Source organism: Sus scrofa, chromosome 13, assembly GCF_000003025.6.
Source record: "Sus scrofa isolate TJ Tabasco breed Duroc chromosome 13, Sscrofa11.1, whole genome shotgun sequence".
NCBI lineage: Eukaryota > Metazoa > Chordata > Mammalia > Artiodactyla > Suidae > Sus > Sus scrofa.
Genome location: NC_010455.5, coordinates 108,543,940 through 108,555,981, shown reverse-complemented (window position 1 = coordinate 108,555,981; position 12,042 = coordinate 108,543,940). Strand labels below are relative to the sequence as shown.

The 12,042-nt window shown below is 40.5% G+C and overlaps 1 protein-coding gene across 8 annotated transcripts in view; it reads left to right on the top strand.

The window, feature by feature from the left end:
- The window catches only part of LRRC31 (leucine rich repeat containing 31), a 29,251-nt gene continuing 22,898 nt past the window's right edge, over nucleotides 5,690-12,042 (top strand). For 2 of the 8 annotated variants that reach the window (XM_021069772.1, XM_021069771.1), the window contains exon 1: nucleotides 5,690-5,845. In XM_021069772.1, coding sequence (XP_020925431.1) covers nucleotides 5,834-5,845 — 12 coding nt within the window. In that variant the 5' untranslated portion in view covers nucleotides 5,690-5,833. The remainder of the gene's footprint in view (nucleotides 5,846-12,042) is intronic. The other 6 variants (XM_021069776.1, XM_021069769.1, XM_021069770.1 and 3 more) reach the window with 3 other exon arrangements.

Below are 12,042 nucleotides of genomic sequence, written 5' to 3'. Positions count from 1 at the left end.
ATGGATCACTGAAGAAAGCAAAGAGGAAATTAAAAAATACCTAGAAGCAAATGACAACAAAGATACAACACTCCAAAACCTATGGGATGCAGCAAAAGTTGTTCTAAGTGGAAAGTTACTATAAACTTTCCAGAAACACAAGCCCACCTCAGGAAACAAGAAAAAGCTCAACTAAACAAGCTAACTTTACATCTCAAGAAGCTCGAGAGAGAAGAACAGACAAGACCTAAAGTTAGTAGAAGGAAAGAAATCATAAAGATCAGAGCAGAAATCAATGAAATAGAAACAAAGAAAACCATGGAAAAGATCAAGGAAACAAAAAGCTGGTTCTTTGAAAAGATCAACAAAATTGATATCCCCTAGCCAGACTTCTCAAGCAAAAAAGAGAGAGGACTCTAATCAATGAAATTAGAAATGAAAAAGGAGAAGTAACAACGGACACCACAGAAATACAAAGGATCATAAGAGACTACTATATGCAACTATACACCAATAAAATGGAAAACCTAGAAGAAATGGACAAATTCTTAGAAAACTACAATCTTCCATGACTAAACCAAGATGAAATAGAAAAGATGAATGGACCAATCACAAGAACTGATATTGAAACTGTGATTTAAAAACTTCCAACAGACAAAAGTCCAGGATCAGATGGCTTCGCAGGTGAATTCCACCAAACATTTAGAGAAGAGATAACACCTACCCTTCTGAAACTATTTCAAAAAATTGCAGAGGAGGGATACTCCCAAACTCATTCTATGAGGCCACCATCACCCTGGTACCAAAACCAGACAAAGATACCACAAAAAAAGAAAACTACAGGCCAATTTCATGGATGAACATCAATGCAAATATCCTCAACAAAATACTAGCAAACCGCATCCAACAATACATTAAAAGGATTGTACATCATGATCAAGTGGGATTTATCCCAGGGATGCAAGGGTTCTTCAATATCCGCAAATCCATCAGTGTGATACATCACATTAACAAACTGAAAAATAAAAATCAGTTAATAGACACAGAAAAAGCCTTTGACAAAATCCAACACCCATTTCTGATAAAAACCCTTCAGAAAGTGGGCATAATGGGAAACTACCTCAACATGATAAAGGCCATATATGACAAACCCCCAGCAAACATCATTCTCAATGGTGAAAAGCTGAAAGAATTCCCACTGAGATCAGGAACAAGACAAGGATGTCCGCTCTCACCACTACTCTTCAACATAGTTCTGGAAGTCCTAGCCACAGCAATCAGAGAAGTAAAAGGAATCCAAATTGGAAAGGAAGAAGTAAAACTATCCCTATTTGCAGATGACATGATACTATACCTAGAAAATCCTAAAGACTCTACCAGAAAGCTGCTAGAGTTTATCAATGAATTTGGCAAAGTTGCAGGATATAAAATTAATACACAGAAATCAATGGCATTTCTATACACAAACAATGAAAGATAAGAAAGAAAAATTAGGAAAGCAATCCTGTTTACCATCATTTACCATCCAAAAGAATAAAATACCTAGGAGTAAACCTACCTAAAGAAACAAAAGACTTGCACTCTGAAAACTGTAAGACACTGATGAAAGAAATCAAAGATGACACAAATAGATGGAAAGACATACCATGCTCGTGGATTGGAAGAGTCAATATTATCAAAATGACTATACCACCTAAGGCAATCTACAGATTCAATGCAATCCCTATCAAATTACCAAGGACATTTTTCACAGAACAAGAACAAAATATTTTAAAGTTTGTTTGGAAGCACAAAAGGCCCAGTATAGTCAAAGACATCCTGAACAAGAAAAATAGAGCTGGAGGAATGAGGCTCTCAGACTTCAGACTATACTACAAAGCAACAGTCATCAAAACTGTATGGTACTGGCACAAAGACAGAACTATAGATCAGTGGAACAGGATAGAAAGCCCAGAATTCAACCCACGCACCTAGAGCCAACTAGTCTATGACAATGGAGGCAAGAATATACAATGGAGAAAAGACAGCCTGTTCAATAAGTGGTGCTGGGAAAACTGGACAGCCACATGTAAAAGAATGAAATCAGAGCATTCCCTAACACCATACACAAAAATAATCTCAAAATGGATTAAAGATCTATATGCAAGACCAGATAGTATAAAACTCTTAGAGGAAAACATAGGCCAAACACTCTCTGACATAAATGACAGCAACATCTTCTCAGATCCACTACTTAGAGGAATGACAGTAAAAACAAAAATAAACAAATGGCACTTAATTAAACTTAAAAGTTTCTGCACAGCAAAACAAATTGATAAGACAACCCACAGAATGGGAGAAAATCTTTGCAAGTGAATCGACTGACAAGGGATTAATCTCCAAAATTTATACACACCTTCTGCAGCTCCATACCAAAAAATAAACATCCCCCATCCAAAAATGGGCAGGAGATCTAAACAGACAATTCTCCAAAGAAGAAATGGATGGCCAAAAAACACATGAAAAGATGTTCAGCATCACTTATAATTAGAGAAATGCAAATCAAAACAAGGATGAGGTACCACCTTACACCAGCCAGAATGGCCAGCATCAAAAAGTCTACAAATAGTAAGTGCTGGAGAGGGTGTGGAGGAAAAGGAACCCTAGTACACTGTTGGTGGGATTGTAAATTGGTGCAACCACTGTGGAAAGCAGTATGGAGATGCCTCAGAAAACTAAACATAGAACTACCATTTGATCCAGCAATTCCACTCCTGGGCAACTATTCAGAGAAAACCATGACTCGCAAAGACACGTGGACTCCAATGTTCACTGCAGCACTATTTTCAATAGCCAAGACATGGAAACAACCTAAATGTCCATTGATAGAGGAGTGGATCAAGAAGAGGTGGTACATATACACAATGGAATATTACTCAGCCATTAAATGGAATGAAATAGTGGCATTTTTAGCAACATGGATGAACCTAGAAATTATGCTCAGTGAAGTCATCCATACAATGAGACACCAACATCAAATGCTTTCACTGACATGTGGAATCTGAAAAAAGGACAGACTGAACTTCTTTGCAGAACAGATTCTAACTCACAGACATTGAAAAAATTATGGTTTCCAAAGGAGACAGTTCAGGGGGTGGGGGCATGTGCTGGGGGTGTGGGACAGAAAACCTATAAAATTGGATTGTGATGATCATTGTACAACTATAAATGTAATAAATTCATTGAGTAATTAAATAAATAAATAATACACAGGGATTATAGCCAACATTTTATAATAACTATAAATGGAGCATAACCTTTAAAAATTGTGAATCACAATGTCGTACTTCTCAAGCTTACTCTGTAAATCAGCTGTGCCTCAATAAAAAATGTGTTTAAAGAATAGTAAATAATAAATGGAATCCACATTAAAAAAAAATTACCTAGGATTTTTACTTTATATGTATTAAAACCCATTTAGACATTTAGGTATGGATTTTTAAATCCATACTTGTACATATATAAAAAGAAAAATAAAAGTAAACGTTGGATGATGTATTCCTAAAATTCTTTACATTTAGAGTCTTAGCCTTCTGAACATTTAAAAATATTGTATACACACACATAATATTTGTGGTAAAAAATAAAATAAAATTTGGAGTTCCTGTCGCGGCGCAGTGGTTAACGAATCCGACAAGGAACCATGAGGTTGCGGGTTCGATCCCTGGCCTTGCTCAGTGTGTTAAGGATCCGGTGTTGCCATGAGCTGTGGTGTAGGTTGCAGACGTGGCTCGGATCCCGCGTTGCTGTGGCTCTGGTGTAGGCCAGTGGCTACAGCTCCAATTCGACCCCTAGCCTGGGAACCTCCATATGCTGCAGGATCTGCCCAATAAATTGCAAAAAGACAAAAATTAATTAATTAATTAATTAAAATAAAATTTACCATCTTAACCATTTCTAAGTGTGCAGTTCAGTAGTGTTAAATGTATTCACATTGTTTTGCAATGAATCTCCAGAACTTTTTCATCTTTCAAAACTACACTCTTACAAAACTCCCTGCTTCCCCCTCCCTCAAGCCCTGGCAGCCGCAGTTCTACTCTCTAATTCCATGAATTTGACTCCTATATATACACCTGATACTGTAAGTGGAATCATACAGTATTTGCCTTTTTGTGACGGGCTTTTTTTCTCTTATGTTCTCGTTTCATTTATGTTGTAGCACGTATCATGCTTTTTAATGAAGTGACTTTTGTGGAGAAAGAATAATGCCTTGCCCTTTAACAAGCAACACCTAAAACATGATTCACTCTGAAACACTGAATCAAAAATGCCATTGAAAGCATTCCTCAGAAATTTTAAATATATGTTAAGCCCAAACCTAAGTATGGAAAAGGGAAAAAAAATGGATTCCTCGCTTTTGCAAAAATAAATAAAAATCACTTAACTGCCTGAGAAATAATTTGTCAAGCATATATTACCCTTAGGGTTTCATGGCAAATGAACTTACTTACTGATAATACAGTAAATATTGACAGTAAATACTCAAGTAAATGCCAGCCATTAGCTTTTCCAAAGGGCTCTTAAGTGAATGCCTCTGATTCTAGGAAAAGAGGCAAACCTGTTTTCAGCCGCTGTCGTCTGGTTGCTATGTTGTGATCTGGAAATATCCTCAAATTCAGTTTCCAGGGTTTACCTTCACAAAGTAAAACCTAATGCAGATACAAGAGAAAGCTGGTCTGAAATCTTGAGTTGGTGTGGGAAGCCTGAGTACTTGTTCAAGTTTGTATATAAAGAGGAATTTCTCAAACATGCTCTGAAAAAAATGATTGTTTTTCTAAGTGTGAGCCTGGTAACCTGTTGCTTGGACCACTGTAGTATTAAGAAACTCATGGACTTAGAGAATAGATTTGTGGTTGCCAAGGGGGAGGGGGAGGGAGTGGGATGGATTGGGAGCTTGGGGATGATTGATGCAGACTATTGCCTTTGGAATAGATTAACAATGAGATCCTGCTGTGTAGCACTGGGAACTAAGTTTGGTCACTTTTTTTTTTTTGGTCTTTTTGCGATTTCTTGGGCCACTCCTGCGGCACATGGAGGATCCCAGGCTAGGGGTCCAATGGGAGCTGCAGCCGCCGGCCTACACCAGAGCCACAGAAACACAGGATCCGAGCTGCATCTGCAACCTACACCACAGCTCATGGCAACACCGGATCCTTAACCCACTGAGCAAGGCCAGGGATCGAACCCACAACCTCATGGTTCCTAGTCAGATTCGTTAACCACTGAGCCACGATGGGAACTTCTGTTTGGTCACTTATGATGGAGCATGATAATGTGAGAAAAAAGAATGTATACATGTATGTGTAACTGGGTCATCATGCTGTACTGTAGAAAAAAATAATAATAAAAGGTAAAAATTAAAAAAAAAAAAAAAAAAAGGATGCAGTTCCTTCCCCTTCTCTCCCAAGGCTGCCTTCCTCATGTTCCTCCATTTGATTCCCTGTCAGGCTCTCAGTTGCTTCCTTCTCCTGCCTTGACCTCCTTTCTGCCTTTCTCACTCCCTACCGTGTTTCATTTCCTCTTCTGTTCTCTTGAGTCCTGCATGGTTTCTTACCTCCCCCCCGCCCCACCCACTCCCAGGCCCTTCTGCTCTGCAGTGGATGTGTCTGCACAGAAAACCTGGCAGGGCCTTGCTAGCTGGGTGGGGTTTCATTGCGTAAATTACCACATCCTGGAACATCATCCAGCCATGTTTTCTTATGACTTGGAAGTTGGAGTCACAGCAGTTAAGGAGGGGGAAAAATGAAACCATTTCCTGGGATGGCTCTCCAGAGAACAGTTGTGCATAAATCTCCAAAAGGTAAAATGAGTGAAAATGACCATGGAGGTAAGTCTTGGGTGGGGGCTAGAGGACTAGTGGAAGGAAAAGGGCCCCTGGGGTGATGGTGGAATCAGGATGGCACAGCCAGGGCTGCAGGTTGTGGCTGGATTCACAAACCAAAATTCTCCCTTTCCCACCTAACCTACTGAGGCTTGGTCAGCTGAGGGGCTGTGGCTGGGACAACTGTCTGTTTTCATTGCTGTCTGTTCCTATGTAAATCTGGACCAGATCCTGCTCTAGTTTGAAAAGAAAAGAAAGAAGGAAGGAAGGAAGGAAGGAAGGAAAGAAAGAAAGAAAGAAAGAAAGAAAGAAAGAAAGAAAGAAAGAAAGAAAGAAAGAAAGAAAGAAAGAAAAGGATGCCCAGTTGTGACTTCTAAAATGATACTCCAGGTATACCGAACATTCCATCACCCAAGCGTGAAGGTGGGCTCTGCAGGGTTATTTTGAGGATCCCCTGTGTACAAAGTATTTCTTGAACCCTTCTAGAACATGGTAGTACAGAAAGACCTATTTTATAGGGAGGAAGAAAAGAACATAATAATTTCAAGAATATCTATTCAGCTCTGGCCTAAAGAAGGAATCTAAATTGGATTAACAGAAGCTAAAATTTCATTTACAGTTTATCCCTTTAGTTTAAGTCTTAAACGCTCCGTAAAATGTAAGCAAACCCTGAGAAAGATAACAGCTTGAACCTTATGAATCTTGGATCTCAACTCACCTACCTCTAACCTCATACATCTTTGCTCCAGACAAACCATAATTCACTTCTTGAGGCAACCCCAGGCTCTTTTAGGCCTTCATGCCTGGAACCTTTTGAGCCTGTTTTTTTCTGCCTGGGACACTTTCCTCTCTCCTCTCTTTTTAGCTGTCTCAATTCTCTAATACACATGCAAGGTCACTCGCTGCTCAAAGGCTGTGCTCCAAGCCAGGCTTAGTCCAGCTGAGGCTCCTTAACTAAGTAGGTCTTTCCTCCCTGGTGGCCTTTGACCCAGTGTCATCACTAGTATACAGGGCCAACTTTCCACCAGGTTAAGACTGCAAAGTCATGAGCTGTGTCTTGTTCATCATTGACTCTCTTGTTTCGAGAACAGTATCTGGCCCACAGTAAATTTTGTTTATGGAGTGAATTAATTCTTTACTGCCAATGTGTTTTTCATGGGGTTGGGGTGCAGGGCTAGAGTAGAGAAGGTGAAAATGCCAAGAGAAAAAGAAAAGGACTGCAAAGAGATGAGGCTGGGATCACTAGAGGCAAACTCCTTTGAGTGACAGTTTTGTAAAGGACCCAGACAGCTTAGTAGTATGCCAAGGCTCTTAAACTATCTCTCTTAGAAGGTAATGCTAATTGACTGATGAAATTTAAAAGGTATTGACATATTTAATGCCCTTGCCAAAGTGGTGTTTAATAAACTATCTCATACAATAAAATAGGGCAAAGTTTAAAACTCAAATTTGCTTCGGATTTATATCTGCTACCATCTGTTCCCGGATCCTGGGTTACATCATCCTTATTTTTATGTTAAACATTACCAGCAATAAAAACTGAGGAGGGGAATAAAAATTCTTGTAGGTGAGTTAGGATCTACTCAGGCTTGACAGAGTTTTATCTTCTCTGAAATCCTAGAAAACAAACCCACAGGAAGATGTCATTGAGAAAGACCCCTTTCAACTTGACTATGAGTCAAATAGGGAAGAAAAGTTCCTAGGAGGAGAAATTAAACCCCAGACTTCATTTTTCAAGAAATTCATCAGAGGCTCAAACCTCAAACTCAGGTCCCCCAAAACTGAAAGAAAAATGACCTTAAAATAACTGATTTCCAACCCAGTGACAAGAAACTGAGGCCAATCCCCTTAGACACTGGTACATTTCTGACTGCTGTAATTTCTTTATTATTTAGAGAAATGTTCTCCCCTAAAGCGTTCACACGGGTCAAATGAAACCTAATCTGAAACCTAATCTGGTGAATTTCTGTTATAAATATTTTGTTAAATGATTTAAATAATTAGCTCATTTTACTTTTAAATTATCAAAAGAAACTATCCTATTTCCCTTCATTCTAACGCAAATGGTCATTTCTTCTATCCTTTTCAGGTTTTTATTCATATGTTTGCATTTATGTTCAACCAACCAGTCAACAAACATTGAGTACCTATTATGTGCCAGCTACTGTTGTGTTAGAAATAAAGCCATGAAAGACACCTTCTGAGAGTTCTCTGGTGGCTCAGAGTTAAGGACCTGGCATTGTCGCTGCTGTGGCTTGGGTCACTGGTGTGGCATGAGTTCAAGCCCTGACTCAAGAACTTCCAGATGTCACAGGTGCCCTCCCCCCAAGAAAGAGGAACTTCTTTACCAAAAAAGAACCAAAAGAACCAAAAGCAGACATAATTTCAGTGTGATAAATTGAATGAAGGAAAACAAAGCAGGCTAAAGAAATAAGAGAATGATGGGAGAGGTGTATTATTTTAGATGCAGTTGGAAGGAAGGTGTTTGATTTGGTAGCATCTGTGCAGAGCTGTAAATAAAGTCAGTCATGTAGAATGAGTGAATGAAGCCAGCCATATAGATATGTATGGTAGTAACTTTCCAGGCAAATGGATCTGTAAATGCCAAGGCCCAAGATGAGAGGGAGCCAGAAAGTTAGGGATGCTGAAGTGGGCCAAGAGATGGAGAGAGGATGAGAAAAGCAGACCAGCAAGAGAGGGAGCTGGGGCCAGAATGGACATCCTTTGCATGGTTATAATAGCTGAGAAAGCCCTCTTGAGCTTCCATGGAGCTGTGATCCTACTTCTGGGACATATCATCACACTGCGCAATTCTCACATTGCTGCATGCCGTTCACATGCCTGATTTTAACAACTGCATACTATTCCATTGCATGCATATGTCATAATTAAGTTCCCTTTTTTGCCCTTTAGGGAATATCTTTAGCTTTCCCTCTCCCCTATGTTCTGCTTCACTGTATTTCAGCTATTTTTTAAGTATAAATTCCCAGAACAGAGATTACAAGTTCAAGAGTTATGAAAATAAATATTGCCAAATCTCTCAAAAGTTATGCATCACCTACAATACCATAAATATATTATCTATTAGATTAAATGTAATTTTGAAGCATTTTAAGGTTTTTATGTGAACATACACAAAAAAGAACAGTATGAAGTTCCCTCCCTCTAACAATTATCAACCTGTGGCCAATCTTGTTTTCTTTATATCTACCCTCATTTCCATCAGAGTATTTGCACCAAACACCAAAACTATTTTACCTGTAAGCAGATTGAATATATTTGTGGAAATAGAAAGTTTAAAGATTCACCTCTAAAAGAAGGCAATCAGAAAGTTGTTGATATTTGTTCTAAAGTATGATTTGGAGGTTCAGGAACATGGTTAATGAATACCCATAACCATGATAAAATTAACAGCGCAAGACTAGCCAGCTGGATAGCCTGGCTGGGCAACATCAGACCCTTGGGCTGTGTGTGGCTCCTCCATTTCCATTTCTTCCCAAATTCAGTGGCTCCTGGAGTCATGCTAATTCTGTCCCCCAAATGGCTCTGGGACCTGGCTCCTCCTCTCCATTGCTGTCCTGGATTTCCTTGCCTCTTGCCTGGACCACTGCCACAGCTTCCTAACTGCTTTCTTGGCTCCTGGTCTTGCTCTCTCACCAGCCTGCCCTCCACACTGCCACCCTGGGGGGCTTTTCCTAAGCCACACATAACAATGGTGTTTTCTCACTTGCTCAAAATCCTTCCCTGAGTCTTTCTTGCCTTGAAGAGAAAATCTACACTCCCAAGCATGGTCTTCAAGGTGTTTGTGGTCAGTTGGATATCTCTTCATGACCTCTGCTTTCCCCCAACCTCATGTTCATCCTCTACTCCTGACATTCTGACTTATTTGCAGTTTCCTGAACTGGCCACATTCCCCCAAAGTGCCGCCCTCTGCCTGGCAAGGCTTTCCTTTGTGTCACCTTTCTCCCTCGGCACCTCCCTGTTTTTTCCTCCTTCATGTCTACCCATCTGGCTCCCACCAACTTATCCTGTCAGGTGCAATTTATCCACTGCTCCTGCTTGGAAGCTTGCCAAGACCCACCCACCAGATCTGAGGTACTGTCGCTGCCACAGGCCCCCATGCACCCCTTGCATCCCCCACCATTGTACTTCTCCTCTTACTGTGACTGCGGCTCTCTCATCTGTCTCTGACATTTGACAGGTAGCTCCTTGACAAGAGGAACTTATCTTGGTTCCCTGTATGGCACCATCCATGTTACAAACATATAACAATATTTTATGAACGCATTGGGATTCTTGCTCATGAACAATGGAAACAAAGCCCTACATAATTAGCTTGGAAAGGAAGCTAATGAGAAGACACTGCTTAGCTCACAGAATCACCTGGAGAAGCAAGAGCTTGGTTGAGCCGTAAAGCAGCCAGAAAAGGCCTCAAATTTCTCCATGGATCTGCTCATGTGTGATCACTTTGCACCCTCCCCAGAGCACCAGCCCTCCCATCTCAGCCAATCTGTAGCAGCTCTCATTCATCTGTTTTGGATATTGAGCTGTGATTTAAGCTCAATAGAAAGAAAGTTTCATAGGTTAAAAAAGGAAAGAAATACATGGCTTGTAAGATTCCAGGGGCCTTATAAATCGGTACTCTTATTTAACTTTTAGCATAATTTTGAGAAAGATTTATCATGTTGCTTTTGATAATTGAATAACTATAAAACTAATATTCATTCACTCATTCATTCATTGCTTTTTGTTCATTCAACAAATGTTTACAAAGTACCTCCCATGTAAAACACATGGCAGGAGTTTTCATCATGGCTCAGCAGAAACAAATCTGACTAGACCCATGAGGACACAGATTCAGTCCCTGGCCTTGCTCATTGGGTCAAGGATCCGGCATTGCCATGAACTGTGGTGTAGTAGGTTGCATATGCAGCTTGGATCTGGCATTGCTGTGGCGTAGGCCAGCAGCTACATCTCCAATTCGACCCCTAGCCTGGGAACCTCCTTGGCTCTAAAAAGACAAAAAAAAAAAAAAAAAAAAAAAAAAGGGGTATAGCAAAGTCCCATCTTCCTGGAAGGCCTCAGTAACTTGAAGTCACTATTCTTCTGAGAAATGAACCAGACAGGAATTACAGTTTCCATTTATAGATGAGTAAACCAAGGCTTAGAGAAGTTACGTGACTTGCTTACCCGACAGGCCCATGATTTGAACCAGGTTTTCCAGTTGTGCTGTCCTGGACTTGCCAATCATATCAAATACTATGAGTATTTGTACATACATCCAAGTAGGATGTATTCTGAGATTTCCGAATCTGTTGGTAGGTTGTTGGGCTGCACCCGCTGGCCTGCAAGTCTTGTTGTTGTCCAGCCCTGAGACCAAAGAAAGAGCCTGGAGACAGTGACACTAATGGTTTGTTGGCTGGGGGAGTCTCACACAAAGGTCCTGGAGTGACACCCCACCATGTGCAGCAGATGGCAGACAGGTCATGACATCAATCGGGCTACTTAGGGAAGGAGGTTACTATTTATAGTCAATTAAGCCCCATAATTAAGAGCGTTGGGTAGTCATGTGAGTGAAATAGGGCCTGGTTGAGCAGAGTATGTACAGAGAACAAGAGAACAGCCATCTTGAATGGCCTCACCATGCACAGATCATTGGTGGTGACCTTTTAGAAACAATTTATTTGGCTAGGTGAGTGTGGCAACCAGAATGTAGAGGGTTAATTGGTAACTGTGGTAAAAAAATACAATTTTTTTCAAACAGCAAGTATACACTACAAACATTTAACAGTAAAGGAAATGATCGACACAACAGAGGCTTGAGCAGAAAACAAAAAAAAAGTTTGGGGAGGCTGGAATTTGAGCATGATTATAGGTTGAGCCTATGGAGGTAAAAAGCGTACAAACAGGAGTTCTGTCATGGCTCAGCGGTAACGAACCCAACTAGTATCCATGAGGACTTGGGTTTGATCCCTGGCCTCACTGAGTGGGTTAAGGATCTGGCGTTGCCATGAGCTGTGGTGTAGGTCACAAACATGACTCCGGTCCTGCGTTGCTGTGGCTGTGGTATAGGCCCAGCAGCTGTAGCTCCAATTCAACCCATAGCCTGGGAACTTCCATACGCCTCAAGTGTGGCCCCTGCCTCCCCAAAAGACAAAAAGTTTAGAAACAAAAAAGATAACAAGATACAATGCAGAGAAATT